A 20,851-nucleotide genomic window follows, 5' to 3' on the forward strand; every position below is an offset into this window, starting at 1 on the left:
CTTACGAAGATTGAAAAGAACTACATCATTACCTCATTGAAATTATTTACCTCTGTTGTGCCATTGTCATTAATTCCATACTTGTCCCTAGTTTTTTTTATCTTCTCAGAAACACCTTTGATGAATTTTTTAATTTCCTGAAATCACATGAAAACCACAGTAAGCAAACACATGGTCTCCACTTGAAGTCTTCAATAGTAAGTTATTTACTTAAAGCCCCCAATGTTTACAATAAATTAATAATGCAAAATATGAAGAGAGGAACATCAAAATTTAGACAAACACATACATTAGAGTTTAGCAAACCAGATCTGCTTTTGTGTAGCCACATATCAGTAGCAGTACATGAGGACTACGGTCCATGCTGAATAAAAGCCTCCTTCCTGAGCACACACCGACAGGTGAAGACACCTGGCTTGGGTTGACCCTTCCTACCCACCACTCACTGAAAGTGATTTAAAAACTAAAAATCCCCCAACTCAAACCCCTTATTTTTTTGGCGATACTGACACAAATGCATTCTCACTCATTTCTCGGTATTCAAAAGAGTCAAAATGAAAAGACTGTAGCAACAGAAGAATATGAAGTATATCTGCTGGACAGATTTCAGAGATTTGAGATGTACTTCATTTGTGAGAAAAAACCCTAAAAACTATTATATACCCATCTTTACCCAATGTAATTCAAATAACTTCTCTAAGCTGTGGAGAAGTCTTGCAGATAATTGCATTTAACTCGTCACAGTACACAGACCTTTCACTCTCTTACCACGCTTACCCAAAAGAAGTTCTAAGTCTTTACTGGAACATAAACTGAAACAACACTGTTAGAAAAATATCCAACATTTATTCTATAAAAGATTATTTGGCCATTACACTGGAAGTAATGAAATATGAGATCCGTGATGAAACTCCTCCACAAACGTGCACTCAGTGCAAGTCATTGACACAACAAGGTTATCAAAACCAGAATATAAACAAAAAGCAAGAGGAAATCCTTCCCATCTATTTCAACCACGATTTAGGTGAAAGATAAAAGTCCAAGGATTTATTTCTCATTGTCAATTTTTTATTCATTCAGAAGATCTAAAAGAGGAAATTATTTATTCTTCCCAGCTTTCAGGTATCTGTTGGCCATTTGTCCAAACTATGGATTAACTTTTGCTACAAATGGAATGAAAATGTAGCTCATTCTTTGCTGAGCCTCTCTCAGGATTTATAATTTTTGGTGCAACACTGTACTCCACGAGCACAGCTGTGTAACTTCCAGAGTGGACTCAGAAAACCATTGATTTCTTTCACAGCTTCGAATCCTATGAAGCCTAAGTCTGAATCAGATTAACAAAAAGTCACCAAATGAGCTCAGGAAGATGTGGCTGAACACAGGCCTTGTCAGCTCCTCCAGAGCTCTCGTTCCATCATCTCAAAAAAATGACCTTTTTTTTTTTTTTTGTGAGGGCTTTTAAGGATTTCCCCAATTCCAATCAGAAGAAAAAAACAATTCCCTTCACCTGTACTTTAATATACTCAAGTAAGTTAAAACATTAACATAATTAACTGTGCCAGCCAATAATCTGCTTTCTCATCAGCTGAATTCCCTGCAGCAAGGGCAGAGTGCAGGCAGGAAGAATGCTGCCTGTTTGGAGGAGGCTATTTAGAAATACTGTGCTCTGGGGTGCATAAGCCCATTATAGGAACCTCCTGCTAAAATAACAGCACTAAGAGGCATCTCTGTTCTGGAATGGAGAAGTGGAGGAAGGGAAAGGAAAACACCAGAAAAACATGCTCCTATTCCCAGAGACTGAAAGAATGACTTTTAGAAAGAAGTGTCAAGTACTGAAAGAAAGCTTCCTCAAAGTCCTTGAATTTAGCAATGGGTATTAATTAACGTGTCACAGTTTTCACATTAAGAAAGTTAAATAATTGTGATGAACACCTATGTCGTAATTTAACAAGCAGTAATGTATATATGCTACTCAGTTACTTGAGCACTATACACAAATCTTTAGCTAAAAAGCACTAACATTAATGCTCACACAGTGCACACACATGCTACGATTACCTCATTATACTTTTCATAACCTGTCTCAGTTAATGTCTTCAAGGATGAACAGAGAAAAAAAGGAAAGAAGAAAATGTAACTATCTAAAACTTAAAAATGATAGCTTTATCCCCAAATTCTGATATTAAATTACTTGATTTCTTTTCCTTCAGACTTGCAGTTAAGATTTACAGCACATTTCTAATATGGATATAACTATTTTTTTAACTCAACTCCATCAATGTAAGTGCAATTTAGATTTACCTTGTGCTCTGAAACACTCTGATCTATTAAAAAACCCCTTCAAACACAGGTCATTAAATTCATCTTGTTCGCATCAGTGCCAGTAATCAGAAGGTTCAAGGCAACAGCTTGAACAGCTTTATATATGGAGGTAAGGTTAATTTTACAGGCAGGTTAATTCTACCATTTTGATCAGTAATTCTCAAGGAAGTCTTGAGAGTGGCTGCTCTCATAAATATTAAAATTGCCCAATGCTCTTTCAAACAAATTGAATTCTACAATTCAAAGTGCAAGGAGTAACGTGAACCTTCACTCATCCTTAAAAGCCATGTAAGTAGTCTCCAGACAGGCTCAAGTCCTGTCCTTAATTCACAAGGAAAAGCTAATCACAGTGTGATAAGGAAGTGAGATAATTACCTGTAGAAAACTGTCTTGGCAGCAAAGAAATTCATTCTTCTTCATGATGGATTCAGACGTTAAAACCAATTCATTTTTGCTCAGGGCTGGTTCACTTTGGCATGGGTAGACAGCCTTCACAGGAAAAAACACAACTTCACACACAGCACATGCACAGAAACTCCATTGCGAAGACACAGACCACAGATGTGTAGAACTGAGTAACAGCAGTCTTTATTTCTGGTTGTGTCTTTTTGTTTAATAGGGTTTTTTTGGTTGGTTTTGTTTTACAATACAATATTAGACTACCATGAAAAGACGGGCCACATCCACTCCTCCTCGTTTCTGCAAATCTGAAGGTATACATACCCAGACATTTCTAGTTCTACCCATTTATTACACTCATATTACAGAAACCTAAACAGTTATTTCAGCAAAAGGCTTTTCTCTGGGAGAAGGGGGTCATGGCACACCAACCAACCACAAAACCAACACTGAACAACATACGTCTTCAAACATCACAATATTACTGAACAACCACCAGCCAGCTCAAATCAAGGAACATCCACGTCTTGATTTAACAGGGAATTAATCTGTGCAATGTACTAAACTAGTACCCAAATAAGCCAGTAGTAGTTTATCTAGCGAGTTGGATATTAGGCCCTAAAACTATGTTCAAGCATAGAAAGAAATTTTACTTTTCATAGTTTATACAAAGCTTGGTCTCTGTACACAAATTGCTCTGTTTCACTGGAAAAAAATATCTATTACTCTTACAATACACATACTGAAAATATCTATTAAAATACACATGCTGAAAGACTGAGCAAGACCATTCAAAAAAGGCAATTTGAAAATACTTCCTGTGCAACAATTTTCCCCATCATTTATTACTTTCTTCTCCATGCTTAACAGTATTTTCACACTTTGAAAAAGGATTTCAGCAATTCTTACCCTGATATTGTCTAGAACTCGCTTGAATTCCAGTGGTTCATCCTTCCCTTCCATAGCTGCAGGATCCAAGCCATCTCCTCCATAAATAAACTGTATAATGTCACCAGTAGAACTTCTGACTGTTAAATCATACTGTGAGCAAAGATCTTCAAGGGATTTTACCAGACGTCTCTGAAGGGAAAAAGAAAAAAAGTACAAGGAAAGTAAAATGGATCTGTTTAAAAATAGTTGTTGATTTGCAGTACAAGAAGAACAGAAACCAGACTCAGGAAATAAATATGACAGTGATGAGCAGGCATGAAAACCTATTTAAAATCATAGAGTAGCCCTCAGGCTTTACTGTACATTCCACAGAACATAAAAGTCAACAAGATTTCACACAACAACACAATACTCCACATTTAGAATTCCATTGTATAGAAAACCTAATGACCTAATGCTAAGCTGCAAAAACCTATTGTAGCTCCAGAGATTTATTTGGGTTGTTTTTTGTTGGTTTTTTTTTTGACATAACACTCATATTCTTGCAAGCAGATTTATTTCTCAAGGGATACAGTGCTTTTTGTATATGAAAGCAGAACCACTCAACAATGGTTTTCACTGGGAAAAACCACAGAGGTCACCTGCCAAAGCCATTTTTCTGTCTGGGTTATCTGCTTCCCCTATATTAACTCCTTGTATTGGGAAATCCCTTAACTACCATATTCCTTTGCATTCCCAAAAAGAAAGCATGCTCTGAAACATTTTAGGTTAAAAACATTTTTACTTGAAAGATCAACTTCATTGTTCCAGGAAAGCAAATTAGATCACCTAAAAGAGACTATAAATTGGAATTTTTTTCTCACCAGTGAGAAAAAAGGTAAGATAAAATAAATGTTAAGTTTTTTTTTAAATTTCAAAGTCCAAGTGCTACAATTCATTGATATAGGAAGAAATTTGAAGAGAAAAAGTATTTTGCAGGCTGCTTACTACATTTTTATATATATCATCTGTAAATACTTGCACACATGCCAAGATAATTCCATTAGTTTTGGAGACAAATGGTCTAATTAGTCATCCACCCCAAAAGGTGATATTTTTCTGTCTCTGTTCAGTTACTTGTGTATCTTGGAATGTGTTCCTAGCCCCAAATTATCTTGGCTTTTCTACTGTCTGTTACACTGGGAAGAGGGCTATAATTTAAATACTATTTGAATGTTGGAACAGAAATCTTAAGACTTCACATAACAGCAAGAAGCTTTGTTGGAGGGACATTTATTTCCAGCCAAAGGCATTAAAATCTTACAGAACCAGGCTAAGTCTACATGGCCAAGGTGCCTCTTACCTAGGGAGAATGGACACTGAAAGGGGGCTTGAGCTGCGTTTCTATCATTACTCACACCAGCTTTAGGAACACACTACACAGAAAGCAGTCCTCAACAACTGCACAGAACAAGGACTTTTACAACCCACATTCAAGAGGAAACAGTTTAATACAAGCATGTTACTGTACCATTGGCTGAGGCCTAGTTTAAAAACTCCACACCTCCTGGAGAACAGACCAAGCCATGTACTTCACATTATAAATGTGAAATATAAATTACTCTGTTACACTGAAAACACAGTGTTTGCACTTCTCCCTGATCCATCACCTCAACATGCACATGAGAAAACAGCCACACTTTTCAAGCCTGATCAAACCCTCACTCTGCAGTTACCTGCATATAGCCAGTTTCAGCTGTTTTCACAGCTGTATCAACCAGACCTTCTCGACCAGCCATTGTGTGGAAAAAAAATTCAGTGGGAGTCAATCCAGAATAGAAGCTGTTTGCAACAAAGCCTTTTGCTGCAGGGAGCTGCAGGGAAGAGTGGGAAAAACACAGTTAAAATGCAATGTGTGTTCTGTATGTTACAGAAAGACATGGTGCATGTCACTGAAATTCTTTCTGAAAGTTAGCCAATATCCCCACCAACACAGCACAATGTTCTCAGCTCTGTTTAGTTGTCAAGTTCTATATTTATATTTTAGATTCAAATAAGGATTTCAGAAACCCTTGCCTAGGTCTACCAGACTAATTGAACAGAGTTTCTCCTTCCTCCCACAATTCTTGCCACACTTTCAGCTATTCCTTCCCAACACTAGACCAAAACTTCTGTTAAAACTTCCAAAAGTGAAAACGCAATTCAGAATGTTCATTTTTGCTACAGTAATGCAAAGGTATTTGCTGAAGACTAAGGAATCCAGGAAAAATATGACTGGAGATATGTATACAATTAATTTTTTTGAATGGTTTGCCTTACCCCTGAGGAACATTCTTGCCAAAGAAATTTACACAGCAATCCCTTCAAGTCAAAAATCACTTTTTGTTGTTATTTAACATGTAATGTTTTCTAAATCAGAAAAAAAAGCTAGAGCTGTATTTTCTCATCTAAACCATTAAGTATTGGGAGTTTTTTCCTACTTATTCAGTATGTTACAAAACTCAGAAGTTGAAATTTGGACATTTAGTAACATATTCAAGTGTCAAAGCTACCGTCTGACTTTGAGCTGACACACTAACTAGGCTATGGGCTTATACCTAGAACCTTCCTTAGTGTTCATTAGATTTCAATTAATTAGATTTCAAGCACTTTAAAAGAAATTCATCTCACTGAGTTATATTAACAAGTGCATGAGAGTCATTATTGCTTCATGTAAGACCAAACTAAAATGTGAAACACAGAGTAACCCATGACACCTATGCTGGTGAAAAAAGAGAGATACCACAATGCTTTATCTGGCATGTCTCACCTGTTGTAAAGACAGCAGTTTTCACATTCACCAACACATTCAGCAGTTTTCCTGGAAAGTATTAGTGCCCCCAAACATAACCCCAGTGAGAAACTTCAACAAAGTATTTTTAGGACTCTCAAGAGAACCAAAAATTTATCATCACCTCACTCTAATTTTACTGTATCAGAAAGGTCAAAGGCTTAGGTACTTAGGCAAGGCTTAGCTGTAAAAAGTCAAGCTAACTGCACATCCTATAGCAATTCAGAACCCTGTTGTTAACTCCCAAATCACACAAAACATCTTACATGGCCCACATATGACCCTTTTCCTTCAACATATCATGACAACACATTTTATCACACATCCTTCTCAAAATGGCTTAAGAAAACTTGTTTCACTTTCCTTCACAGTGTGTTGCAAACATCCAGAATTACCTTAGAATGCTTCTCAAAGTGAGGCAAGGACCTGTTCTCAAACCCATCAGGAACACGGGACCCACTGATGGCCTGCTGCCCTACACAAGCAATCATCTGGGATATGTTAATGAAGGAGCCTGAAAAGACAGAAAGGAAAAGAAAGCCCCTCACTCAAAAATGAGGAATATACTGCTTCCCTGATGAGCTATCTTCACTTCCAGGAAGGTCAATTATTTAGCTTCATAACTGCTCAACAAAACAGAACTGCAGGAGTTAGAGAAACTTTTCTGTTACTCATCCTCTTCATTTCAGCATTTATGCAAAGGCTGGCAATTGAGTCTATGATATAGCCAACAATTTTTCTTTATTTTCCTTTGGGTCATGGACATTCATGCCATTTCCTGGCTCCAGTCTTTATATTATCCTGACTTATATCACAGATTGCGTTTTACACAGCCCATGATCCTAATCTACACATTTTGCTTCACGATTTCTTTAATAAACATACTAAAACAATATTTCTCATAAAGGTTTCAGTGTCTACCAGGACTCCTAGAACAAATTAAGTCCCAGAGAATTACATCACTAACTCCGAAGTTTTATTTGCTGAATGTGTTTGCAAACAATGCCTCCCCATCACCCCCCAAAATTATACACTTAATATACTCTTAGTCTTAGATTTCAGTATTTCTTTAGAACACAACATGCCACTATGAGGCTCTCCACAATTTATTAGGCAGCTAAAAAAGGCAAAAGTGATTTCTTCAAATCCTTACAGGAAACAAATGAAAGCTCACACAAGAATTTGAGAGATCTTATAGCATCTTCCAGTACCTAAAGAGGGGCTACACGAAAAAGAGAAGGACTTTACACAAGAGCATGTAGTGACAGAACACTGTCAGGAGGCAGGTTTGGATTAGACATCAGGCAGAAACTCTCTATTATGAGGGTGGTGAGGCACTGGAACAGGTCGCTCAGAGAAGCTGTGGATGCCCCATCCTGGTCTGGTAGATGGTGTCCCAAGCCATGGCAGGGGGGTTGGAACTAGATGATCACTGAAGTCCCTTCCAAACAATTACACCATGCAAGGAAATGTTAGTTCTCATTCTGAATGTATCATTTACAGTTGATTTTTCTATCTGATATAAATACTTGAAGTAGAAACAACTGAAAACCTTTTACTGATTAATTAGTTCAAGTCCTAAGAACAGCTGAAGTTCCAAGATGTTTTGCAACTTGTATTAAAAATTAAGACACAAGAATATCAGAACATGAGCTTGATTTTAACTAACTATACCCAACTTGTACTCACTGAGCCAATTAAAACAGTTGTGACATGGGCTTGCACAACTGACAGTGTAAAACCAGCTATAAAGATGGAACAATTAAGTTTCAAGTAAGTGAAGGAACGAGTAACCTACATGGCAAGTTCAGCTGTCCCTACCTTTAGAGCCACAGAGAGCCATGATCAGGGGACTGTTGCTCTTGTCCAGTTCTCGGAGACAGGCACTGCCAGCATGATCTCTGATAACAGACAGTTCTTTAAGGATTAAGGCCTGAAATACAATATTTAAGAGGTTCAGAATTTGCTAAAAACCACACAAACAGAACTCTGTCACTCCCAGCAACACCTTCAGTAGTCAAAGGGAATTCAAAATACAGTCAAGACAATGAAAGCCAGCAGTTGCTTCAGGTAAAACAATTTCACATTTCAGCTTGCCTAACTTCCAGTTTGCTGAAGAAAATGTCTTTGTTGGGATAAGACAGGGGTATCCAGGAACATGACAATCTCTTATCAGCATCAAAAACATCAGCTAAATTGAGCATTGCACTAAGCTTTAAGTCACTCTGTGCTACATGGAAGATAACCACAAAAGTCTTGATCAATGTACTGAACTCCATTCCAATTACCTGTGTAATTCTACTCTCTTGTATCACCCCATTACTCCCTGGAGGATTTCAGTTGTTCTGTGTTTAGCTAACATTTTTAGATGCATACAAACATCTTAAGTTTAGATAGACTCAGCTCAAGTAACATGCCTAGGGACTGTATTTGCTTGTATTTTTAGGTTTCAGAAGACAACTTGTATAAGTTTTAGTTGTAATGTATAAGAATATATTTGTGAAGCTTCTACTTCAAATGGATAGTGAATTAAATGAAAAAAATTACCTCTAGTGTCTCTTCTGCAGTACAACCAGGCTGCTGCTGTAACTTGCCAGTGTTCAGAGCTTCAATGTACTCGTCACATTTCTTATAGCCAGCATGCAGCAGCTCATACTTAGCTTTCAGCAGGCCCTGCCCAGGCGTGACATCACCAATTCCAATTGAAAAGCCACGATTAGCTATTATTAAAAAGAAAATAAATCATTTTAATAGCTCAATCACATTTAGAGAAAACAAACCCAGCAATATTGGGAACTTTCAATTTTGCCTCTCATCGTGTGACTATCACAAGCACTTCATAACCACAATAAATTGTTTCACTGTCTGCCAGCTTCAAAACAAGCTTATTTTTTTAAAAGCACAACGTGTCATATTTGAAGCAAAAATCTTGCTTGCTCTCTATTTCTGCATAAAGTACTATTTTACAAGGAAGTGTACTTACAAAGATAGACTGGAGCAAGTCTGGCCAGACGTGACATGGCATCTGCAGCTTCCACCTGGCCCCAGTCTCTCAGCAAGATGTAGAAGATGTTGTTCTTGGATCCTGACCCCAGTGTTCCCTTGTCCATACTGCCACTCATTAACTCGCTGTTTTGAATTGTGACATCTAGGAATGAAAAAGGCAAAAAGAATTCACCAATCTTCTAAAACATTCACTAACCACTAGTTATCACTTACAGAGAGGATTTTTAAACAATGTTCAGTATTTTCAATGTGAATTTAGATATCATCTTCTTGAAGCACAAGTCACTGCTCTATCATTTATTATATTAAATCTAAACATGATACCACGTTTTGAGACTTTTGAGACTTTGAGAGAACTTTCTGAAGAGAATTACCATGTCTTCAGAAATGAATTTTTTTTCAGAGAACTGAACACGGCCAACAATGAAATCTAAAAGTTCTCCACATCATGTGCTCCTTTTAAACTCACGAAAAGGAAACTCTCCCATATTTTCTAAAATTATTAGACTGTGAAATAAAGAAGATGTCTTATGTTCACAGGAGTGAGAGCAGGATTGCTTTGTTGCCTTTTGTCTATATTTACAGGCTGAAAAAAATTGTTTCACCATGTTTACAACCAACTTCATAGCACAGAGTGTTCCTTTCATCTACAGAAATCATTCCATCATCTGTTGGGAGACTTGAGATCCAACAGAGAAATTCTTTCTTGAGCAACATTGCATGACAGATTTAGTGTACATCAATGGTTCCTCAGCTTACACTTGTGAGCAGCAAGGAACCAGCCTAATCCAGCCTGCTCCAGTTCCTTTCCAACAGTCACCACATGAATGTTAATTCTAAGCAAACTCTTGCTCATCTCCTACAGCCTTTTCAATCATGGTGCTTTGCATCCCATCTACCATTGATGTCCCTAACTGGAAGGACATGGATGGCTCCATATCCTAGGCATTTATCCTCCCTGCATATTCTAACTGTTTTCAGTGTTTGACCTCTAAACCCTGCATTACTACCCCCTGTTAAGAGACTAAATTTTTCCATTTGCCCTCTGAACAACCACTTCCTAAGCTTTGCTTTCCTCTCTCTACCTTCAAACAGTAAGTTAGCATCATGACAAGCTGAGCATCATACAGAAGACATTTTAGTTTAGAAAACACGTTTAGCATGACTTCAACTCTCGAGAAAAACTGCAAGGTATTTTTCATTTCAGGAACACTTATGTAAAGTACTGCTTCAACGCCTCCAGTGAGCTGAATAATTTCTATGATTCCTTTGAAGACTTCCAAAAAATGACTTTAGAAGTGTCACTCACAAGAATCATTGTGACACAGGTCCTCCCCTTTGCCACAATATTGTTTGCCCTTTGTTCGAAGGTTGGCTTTCACAGGACAATCATCACTGGGTTTGAGAATGAGGCTGAAAACCTGTTTTCCTGTCCAGAGTCTTACAGGCTGAGGGAAACAGAAGGAGAAGAATAAAGGTTACAAGTTTATGCAAGAACTGCAGAAAAGGAGCAAGCTAGAATTGTAAAATTGCTTTATATACGGAACACGTCTACAGAGAATCATACTTGTAGAAATGCACAGTAGCATTCCTTTGAAAAATATTATCTACTTCCATAGGTTTAAATCCCCTGAGTGCTGAATGGCTATCCTTTACAACAGGGTGTGTGCACACACTCAGAGAATTGTTCTTTATTGCTCCCTCTTACGGTCATGTTCCCCTTTCTGACTAGAAAAGGGAAAAAACCTCAAAGATGCTGCTGTCATTTTATTTCTTAAAAAGGTTGCAACATTCATAATTACTTCTTTATAAAGTATCTTTGATGTAAGACTTCAGGAGTTTAAAGATTTATGTAACAGCACCACGGGTCAAGAACACACAATAGAAACAAGTCTTAGCAACATGAAAAAAATACTTTGACACACCTTCAGAATTGCTGGGGGTGGAAGACGAACTTTAATCTTTTCATCCTTGCCAACCAGGATAGAAGCAATAATTTGACAGGCTTTGGCTCGATCAAAAAAGGTATCTTTCAATGTAAGAAGATAGGCACCTGGAATGAAAAAGGTATTATGACAGACCAAATTTAGATTCAATTTAAAAGCTATTGCATACTCAGAGTCAATTATTTCATTCCAATACTAATCAGCTACTTACTATGCAAAACAACAATAGTTTAGACAGCTTCAGTTGTAAATCCTTTCCAGAATTTTTTTTAATTGCTCCACATTAAATGTCTAAAAATTAGAACAGTCTGTTTCTAGAACCTACTCTCTTGCTCTTGAACTATTTCATAAGTGAAATAAGGCCCTGGCATTTATTTTTGTACACTTTTTTTCTTATGTTCATTGAACATTTCCCAAAGAATTAAAGGTATTGAAGCTACGTACTGTAGGTTAAGGCTAATGTTTACTGAGTAAAATCAACTCCTCCACCCTAACTATAGGCAGTTTACATTGTCTACTGCATGCAGACAAAGATCTCAAACACTCATCTGCAGAAAAACACAGCAAAATACACTCAAAGGTAGTAATAGCTGAAGCTACAAAAGCAGACAGCAGCAGAAATTACTCTGAGGGCATCATTATATTTCAGGAAAAGAAGGGCCTTATTTAATAATGTCACTGACTTATGAAAGAAGAAATTTTTTAATTAATATAGAAAAATTTTGAAAAAGGGAAGTGATTCTGAATGAACAACTGTTAGATCACATAGCTCTGAAATTAGCTCATACACACCTGTGAGGAAATCCTGAATAGCAGCAATAAGGGGTTCACCATTCCTTGGTGTTACCAAGTTTGCTTTAGTCTGCGTGACACAAAAAGATACACATTTAAAGACACTGATACTCCATTCGCCATGCAAAATGGAACCTACCATTTAAGACACTTATTTTATGGTGAAATGGTCAAAGCTTATTCTAAATCTAACTACAGCTATCTTCAAAAAGATAGAAAAAATAAGCCAGAAGCTTCAGTTCATTTCACTCCATGCACATCTATTGACAGCTAAGGAACAGTCTGAGAAAAGTTACTGGAAATTACATATTCTGTTTCCAAAGCAGAAGTGGCAAACAACTCGATGTGTTTTGGTAGGACAGGGAAGGGAAGACAAACTAGCTTTGAGAGCAGGGGAAAGGACAAGAGATGTTACCTTCACTACAGGGATCTACTGGAATACTGCAACTTGTGTGGTCCCTTCTGATGGGTAACCATCATGCCACCTCTAGCCCCATGATCTTACATTTTACTCAGACTACTGCTCCAGGTAATCACCCCCATCTATGGAGCAGCTTTGCCTGAACCAATTCCCACACAGGCCTGAATCACACACTGGGGGTGTTGTTTTTAAGCTCACAAGTCAGCTCAGTGACCTCCTGCAGGCTGCAGCCAACACTTGTATGGTACATCTAAGCAGGAGTGGCACTCAGTAACTCTAAAGGAGCAATGGACTGGTAAACCCTCAGCTTGGGGCTACTGACTCCCACCACAGATCAAGCCTGCAACCATGGGATGGCTGTTTATCTACCCTCCTTTCTCCCACTGAGACCCTGCCCTATGAGCCTGCTCTCTCCTGTCCTCTCTGGGAAGCTGCCTTCTCCAGTACAAGCCCAGGATCCATGCCTCATTTCCAGCTGGTCTGTCTGTCTGCAATTCCCAGGCTGTCGGACCAGAAGCCAGTGATGGATGTGCTGGTAACAGAGCCACTCCAGCCTGGCAGCAGTCTCTAAGCACAGTCAGGCAGAAACACTCTGATGACATCTACTTACACTGCATTTTCCCCAGATGTTACACCTAAAGCTATTAGATTAACAGGGTGTAACAGTCCTAATTTACACTCAAGTCCTTTTTGCAGTTTACAGGCAGCCTCAAAGTTGTAAATTATCCACACCCAGTAATCTCGACAGTATTTCAGATTTCACATGCAAGTTAAATACTAAAGGGCTCAGCCCATCTGTCACCAGCAAATTCCCAACATGAGCATTTTATCTACTCACCCCCATCAAAACAAGTGCTTCTGCTTTTGCTTCTTCTGTCTGAGGAAGGTGAAGGTTCATCTCATCTCCATCGAAGTCTGCATTGTATGGTGTACAAACACATTCATTGAACCTGAATGTCCTATGAGGTTTCACTCTAGCCTGGAAAAGGATAAAAAGAAAAAACAATCATGCATACACAGTCAAGCATGGCTAAAAAAAAAGGAATGCCCAAGTGCTTCCTTGAAGACTTCCTCTTTATATTACAAACATGAGTCAAAATTCCTGGTTATAGGATTTAATTCAACCACAAACTGACAGAAATTGTACTCACATTATATTATAGAAATGCAGCTAATCATTTTCATTATGAAGAATTTATAAAAAGCACAGAAGGCAATGTGCTTTGTAGAGATGACACTAACTCCACAAAAACAAAATGCTCACACAATAAGAGACAGAGAGGTCAATTATGGCTCTTGGCAGAAGCATGCACACAGCATTCTGCCTGGGTACACATCAATTCCCATGCACAGGCACAACTGCACTGCACCCGTCCTTGCTCCACACACTGTGTTCAGCAGGAGCTGTTCATTTCTGGTTGTGTGAGACACAAACACCAATAGTGCAGGCTGTGGCAGCCCGTGTGCACTCACAATGTGAGCCATGATGCTCAGCTTGTGCAGAGAGGGCTGCCGGTTGAACAGCACGATGTCACCGTCTATCAGGTGCCGCTCCACAATGTCACCAAACTTCAGCTCCTGGGCCATCTTCTCTCGGTTCCCGTATTTCAAAAACCTTCATAGGAAGAGGTAATAATGCAGTCAGAAGATACACAGAAAGACACCTAAAAATTAATTCTGTGCTTATAATGCAAACTTCTCCATTAAATGCTGGAGTATTTGTATTACAATAACCAGAAGACAAAACTGGTGTGAACTGAACATCAGTCATTGCTATTTTAAGCAATGAATGTATTTTGACATTTGTCAACAAAGCTACAGTGATCAGAACATTAACTAAGGAAAACATCCATTTATAAATACACAGAACTTATTTCCATTTATCAGAGTATAGGAAGTTTCACTCATGTCACCCCTTCTTCCTACCCATAAACTGCAGATTAGCTCTAATATGAAAACAGCCAGGACGATTTGCTCAAAGCCACCTGTTTTTACTTATATCTGTACTACACCCTCTATTTCAACTGAGACTCAATCATAAAAGAATATAAATCTAACTGCAGTTCAACATTGTTAGTATGTGCACTTGAGTTTAAATGCAAGTAACTATTTTAAAAAATGGTATAGTAAACCTGAGAACATGAAGACAATTCTTCTTCTACTGCCCTTTATGAAATACTCCAAAAATAAATTTTAATTCTTGCAGACAGAACTGCCTTCACATAGCAACAAAAGCAAGTTGATGGGGAGAAATAAAAAGTGGATCACTACAGATAAGCATGATACCTTTTCATCTGAGTGTGCCTTTGCTGTATGAAGTTTGCTCCAGGATGAACATCAGGACCATTACAGACAAGCTTCCTCATAAAATTAATATTTGCTTTGTTCACCTGTGGTATAAAGACTTCAATCAGAAACAAACAGAACATGTTTTAGGATCTTGTTTTTACTGGTGGCTTTTGTGTTCTCAAATTTTAGGCCCAAATGACAATCCCCCAACAGAGTCTCCAGCTGCTGAGGGGAACTCACAAGAAGGAATAGAGGTTGAAAATGTCATCCTAACTTAGAGCAGAATATCAGAATGAAATGAAACTAAAAATCTGGGAGGAAAACTTACAAATAAAAATATCCAACCACTCCTTCATACAAATCTGTGAATGAGTTGAAAAACTATGAAGCAAAACTCTTAGTTCTAGAGATGTCACTCCTTACACCACAGCTTGTCAGCCCTTCCCTATATCCAATGCTACAGATCTCTATTTGCCAGCAGCAACAGAACAGACAAAGCATCACTGAATGGCATTTCAAACATAATGCAATACATTCACTCCTTTTTTAGAATGAGTGAAGAACACTGACGTCTGGCTTTGGAAAAAAAAAAAGGAATAGAAAAAGTTTTTGAGTCCTACCCTACTTACCTTTTCAGGAAAGGTCAATATTTTAGCAACATGAATAGGCACTGCTACTTCATCTATTCTTAAATTAGGATCAGGTGAAATGACTGTTCTGCCAGAAAAATCCACTCTCTTTCCAGACAGATTACCTCTAAAGCGACCTAACAAAACAAAACAGTTAAAACTCTCTAAATAAAAATAGTTTTCAAAACGTTATGTGTTAAGACAGCATGTTACAACATCTTTTAAAGTAAAGCACTCACATGCAACACAACAGCAGCAGAGAGACACTTGGCAATGGCAAAGATTTGTGGTTCAATTATAAAAAACTAATTAAAGCAATTTTTTAGACACACCTTGCTTTCCCTTAAGTCTCTGAACAAAACCTCTGGTCCATTTTTTAGGTGCCATGTTGAGGGGTATTCCAGAGAGTTCGCTATTAATGTACAGGGCACACTGCAGTTGAAGAAAATCCCAGTCTTCCATAATCATCTGTGTTTTGGCTCCTGATATCCTATGCTAAACAAAATAGTCATCCAATTCAGAAAATAAATGTAACAACATGTATTAAACTAGCCAAGAATTTTTCTGTTATGAGTACAACTCCTCCTTTGCAAATAACATCATGAAACTTCCATTGATTGGAATGAAAAAGGGAAAATAACTTTGTAACAAGGTGAATATTGCTATATCACAAAGCCCACCACAAGGGAACCCAGCAAAAAAAAAAAAATCTTTTGACTAATATGGGCTTTGAACAAACGCTCATAAAATTAGGTATTTGTTTAAATTACATTTTTTCCCAATCCACTTAAGCTAATATTACTTAGCAAACAAGAAAATCAATAGTCAATAATTTTTCCATCATGGAAGGGTTAGTACACAATTTGTTTTGTCTGCCTGACAGAGGGACAGTTTTGAAAAGTGTGAAAAATATTAACCTGGTTGAAGTGCTCCTCTAAACAAATGATAAAATGTCAAATCATCTTTTAGTCTCAATTTGATGACTATGCTAAATGAAACCTGATTTCTCAAGAACAAATGGTGGAATAAATAAAGCACAAAGATGTAAAAATTAGGAAGGTCTACAAGAAAAAAAAAACAACGCAAATCAATAGGTGTAATATTTTCATTGTAAGTGACTACTCAAAGAGTGTAACTGTCAGGAGAGAGGGAACAAAAAGAAAAAAATAAGAAAGAGTTAACAAACCAGAGCTGAAATGAAAAAAACATTTCCCATAAGAATCCCAGCAGACCTTCAGCAGGTCCTACACTGCAAGCAGCCAGTCAGGCAGCTCCATCTGAAGCAAGCTTCTCTCTTTCACTAAAATGCCCAACGACATAGAAATACAGCACCAGACTGAAAGCACTAAACCCACTTGCTACATTCAATTCTACACAAATCTTTCTGAAGGCAACAGTGTCAGGGCACAAAGGCTGACTCACCTTTTTTATCACATCGTTGAGGAAAATTATCTCTGTGAGTTTCATTGTCAAATCATCCTCATTGGTGCCAGACTTCAAATCGCTCACCACAGAGGGTCTGATACACAGTGGAGGCACCAGGAGTCGTGTGAGGATCAGATCTGAAGGTTTACCTGCTTGGGGGTTCATTAGAAGGAGAGGGATGTCTTCCACCAGGATTCTTTTAAAGAGGTTCAACACCACCAAAGGATTCAAGTTTTCCTACAAAATCCATTGGGAAATGGAGAGAAGAAGCAATCATGTCAAGTTTCAATGCTTCCCTCCTCCCCTTCTTTTATTCTTGTTCAGAAATAGCCTTTTTCAAAGGCAAATAGGGAACTATTCATGCAAACAAAACTATGTTTAGGTTTACTTATTCTGAATCAATGCTTTTAGCATCTCAGATGTTCACTTGCTATATATCCTTTCCTTCCATTTTTCCCCTGTATATGTGTGTTTACTGCTTAGTGTGTCGCTCTCTTGTCTCAAGAGTTAATGGAGAGTATTTCATCATGAATAGACAAAGCAACTCAATTAACATCCTACAACAAACTTACAGTAAGTATATTGTATTCATTTTATTTGTTAAAGATCACATGATCACAGTACTGCCTAGATATTGTTCAAAACTTAATTTCTGTTGTTTTAGTACAGCTATTGCTGTATTCATTACTTTTTCCATCCAAGTATGAACCTGGGAATCTTTCCAGCTTGCAAAGAGCAGAAGGGAACACAACTGCATACAATGAAAAGCTAATGACACAAAAAGTTAGCAAATTAGGCCTCCTCTCTCCTTCTCAACATAAAGAACTTCTGAAGAAAAAGAAACGTGTATTGGAATTAATACCGGAGTTACAGTGAATCTATACAAACATGCAAACTTTATATGGACCTGTGTTTTTCCTTCCTTGTCTAGTTTATAGAAGCATAACACCAAGAACATCCCTCTCTTTACAGGTAAGTAATGGTGTATCAGAACATGCTAATATACTTCATTTCTCATTTTATCCAAGTTAACATTGTTGCACTGGATACAAACATTCTTCACGTATCTTTTGATATACAAAGTTCTCCGATCACCATAAGACTTCAGCTGACACACTGCAAACCTTTAAGGAGTTTTATTTCATGCACAAAAACTAGCAAAAGATTTAGTTTATAAGATTCACCTGAGCTCTTCCCAGTAAGGGTTCTACTTCTTTGTTATACTCAATGGCAGTTTCAAAGGACTGGAGAAAAGTAGATACTACTGGATCTACGACTTTCTTATTTGTTTTGTACTTTTCATGTATTATTTTCAACAAACCACATTTCTTCACAGTTCCTGCAAGAAATCACATATGGATTATCTTGAGATTTGATTTCAAAATAACGAAAGCATCAAACAAAATACCACCAAAACTTAAATAAGTTACAGCTCCAACACAAGCTAAACCTTCAGTGAACAAAGAATAAAATAAAACTTTATCAGCTTTATTATCCAGTTTCCTAAACTCACAGAACAACAAAAGGACAATCAAGTTATTCTTTTTCATATAGATGGTTTGCTGTATCTGCAGGATGGTGCAGCCCCTGAGGTTGAAAGTAAATGGTTTAGCCCACACTACAACTCAGCTTCACCTCATTCACAGCAGGTATTTCTAAAGTAGAAGTTCCCACACTAAAAACAGGACTAAGAAGTGCCATTTATGTATTATACCAGTATCTTCTGAAATAATTTTGGAAGCGAATTATCAGAAAAATCTGATAAATATTTTCATGTCATACCGGTAATATTATTCATGAAATTTCCACAGACTAGCCCAAATGCTCATTTTTTTATTAATGAGTATTCTGACCCATCATGTAATTTTTCTAAATGTCTACTCTTTATGTCCCCTATGTGTAGATAGGGCACTTATGATAAAGCAGCTCTCCTTTTATTGAGTTGTTGAACATTTCAGCAAAGAACCCAAAATTTTAATGACTTAGAATTTTAAGTTACAGATTAACCATCTACTATCAATCTGTAATACTGCATGTATTACAGATTCATAAAACAGCAGTAATATGTGATCAGTGTAGATGAAAGAAAACAAGACACATTTTGAAAACCAGATACAAACCCTTACAAAAATACTCTGCCCCAATAAAAGAATAATATTAATAAAGATAATTTCATACAAAGATGAAAAATGATGCTCACTCAAAATTACAAATGTTATCAATGCTTTTATGTTAACATATTGATCACTGCTTACAGCTCCCAATATTTTTAAAAACACATTAAAAGGGGCTTTTTTGTCATTATTCAAGTATCAAATACTGATTACTAACACAAAACATGAAGTAATACAAGCAACTAGGAAAATGTCTATATCCACACCAATGAGATGTGAACAAGCATGTGTCTGGCCCTAAAAATGCAATTAAATGTTTCTCAACAAAGGCCAGGGAGAACACCCATTAGCTGTGCCATGAACAAGCTTATTCAGGATTTGGATCCTCTCACAGCCATCAGGGTGAGAACCATCAGAGCAGGTAACTTCACCAACTGCTTCTGTCAATACTCACCATTAAAGGCCCCACAGTAAGGACAAGTGTTCTTCTTCCGGCACTTCTCAGACACTTTCTTTTTCAGCCCTCTCTTCTGAAGATATGTAAGGCCAGGTCGTTTCAGGTAATCTAAAAACTGCTTTTTCTCTTCCACTGACAGCATGATGCGGCAACAGGTTTTGCAAATCATCTTAAATGTAAACATGTATAAACACAGTTATTTGGGAGGCACATTCAGAGATGTAAGCTCTTGAACTACAGCTTAAGTTCTTCAACACAGTGCATTTTTTGAATGAGGTTCTACTGCCTTGATTGAAAGACCAGTTCACATATTGGAATACACATTAAAAAGCACATGAGAAAAAGAAAAATACAGTCAATGAGACAAATCTTTAACTATGCTCTGCTGGGCCTTAGAAATTCATATAAAGCAAACAGAGCTTTGATTTACTGGGATATTTTAAAAGGCAAATTATTCTGCCTATATCTAATTCAAACTGCAGAAAAAGAATACATGAAATTTATCAGTCTGAGATTACACAGAAGATCACTAAGACTGGTCTTTCAATACATGTATTTTACAAAAGAAAACGCACATCAAGATAAATTAATAATGTAACCTTATTTTGGCCTTCTCAATTACTTTCAAGCATCATCTTTCCTGAAAATTTCCTTTTTTAGACTAGACACTGACAACAAATCATGATCATGCTTACCTGTAAGATGCCTATCACAGCTTTGAAGTACCCCACATGAAAACAAGGTAGTTCTAAGTCGATGTACCCATAATGCCCTAAACAATCAGCCAGACTTTTCCCACAGGTTTCACAGGGACGGTCTTTTTCACTGGTTCCCTGGGGGAGAAAGAGAACACATAGATAGAGAAAAAAAGACAGCTATTAATGGGATAGATACAAAACGCAACAGTCAAGACTCATTTGAACTCACTTTGGACAAACAGCACATTTCAGAGACCCCCACTTTTTTAACCACTTCAACAATTTCCCAGAAAGAGTCTGGAAATCAAAATAAAGGTTCTCACCATGCGATGGTCCAGCACTCCATACTGCAGTGGGGAGTGGTGGTTGTCCTGACTGTACAAATTTTTGCTGACCACTTGAATGTGAGCTTGCTGACGCATCTCTTCTGGAGATTTCATCCCAAAACAGATGTGGCTTCTAGGAAAGGAATTTCAGATATATATATGGGCATATATACATATATAAGCATGCAATACCATGTATAATGACAAGCATATCCACATGCAAGTATCACAGAGCCATGAAATCAATCAGGTTGAAGAAGAGCTCGGAGATCACTGAACCCAACCTAAGACTAAAGACCACCTTGTCAATTAGACCGTAGCATT

The 20,851-nt window shown here is 37.5% G+C and overlaps 1 protein-coding gene across 3 annotated transcripts in view; it reads right to left on the reverse strand.

Moving 5' to 3' along the window:
* The window catches only part of POLR3A (RNA polymerase III subunit A), a 37,205-nt gene that overhangs the window by 14,744 nt on the left and 1,610 nt on the right, over window positions 1-20,851 (reverse strand). For all 3 annotated transcript variants that reach the window (XM_063405928.1, XM_063405927.1, XM_063405926.1), the window contains 21 exons: window positions 20,525-20,660; window positions 20,199-20,336; window positions 19,501-19,672; window positions 18,117-18,271; window positions 16,930-17,169; window positions 15,840-16,002; window positions 15,508-15,644; window positions 14,876-14,979; window positions 14,063-14,204; window positions 13,428-13,568; window positions 12,169-12,238; window positions 11,356-11,483; window positions 10,740-10,878; window positions 9,408-9,572; window positions 8,972-9,144; window positions 8,246-8,357; window positions 6,820-6,938; window positions 5,331-5,468; window positions 3,634-3,804; window positions 2,701-2,814; window positions 51-137 (listed from right to left, as the gene is read on the reverse strand). In XM_063405928.1, coding sequence (XP_063261998.1) covers window positions 51-137; window positions 2,701-2,814; window positions 3,634-3,804; window positions 5,331-5,468; window positions 6,820-6,938; window positions 8,246-8,357; window positions 8,972-9,144; window positions 9,408-9,572; window positions 10,740-10,878; window positions 11,356-11,483; window positions 12,169-12,238; window positions 13,428-13,568; window positions 14,063-14,204; window positions 14,876-14,979; window positions 15,508-15,644; window positions 15,840-16,002; window positions 16,930-17,169; window positions 18,117-18,271; window positions 19,501-19,672; window positions 20,199-20,336; window positions 20,525-20,660 — 2,944 coding nt within the window. The remainder of the gene's footprint in view (window positions 1-50; window positions 138-2,700; window positions 2,815-3,633; window positions 3,805-5,330; window positions 5,469-6,819; window positions 6,939-8,245; window positions 8,358-8,971; window positions 9,145-9,407; window positions 9,573-10,739; window positions 10,879-11,355; window positions 11,484-12,168; window positions 12,239-13,427; window positions 13,569-14,062; window positions 14,205-14,875; window positions 14,980-15,507; window positions 15,645-15,839; window positions 16,003-16,929; window positions 17,170-18,116; window positions 18,272-19,500; window positions 19,673-20,198; window positions 20,337-20,524; window positions 20,661-20,851) is intronic.

The sequence above is a fragment of the Prinia subflava genome, chromosome 9, assembly GCF_021018805.1.
Source record: "Prinia subflava isolate CZ2003 ecotype Zambia chromosome 9, Cam_Psub_1.2, whole genome shotgun sequence".
Lineage (NCBI taxonomy): Eukaryota > Metazoa > Chordata > Aves > Passeriformes > Cisticolidae > Prinia > Prinia subflava.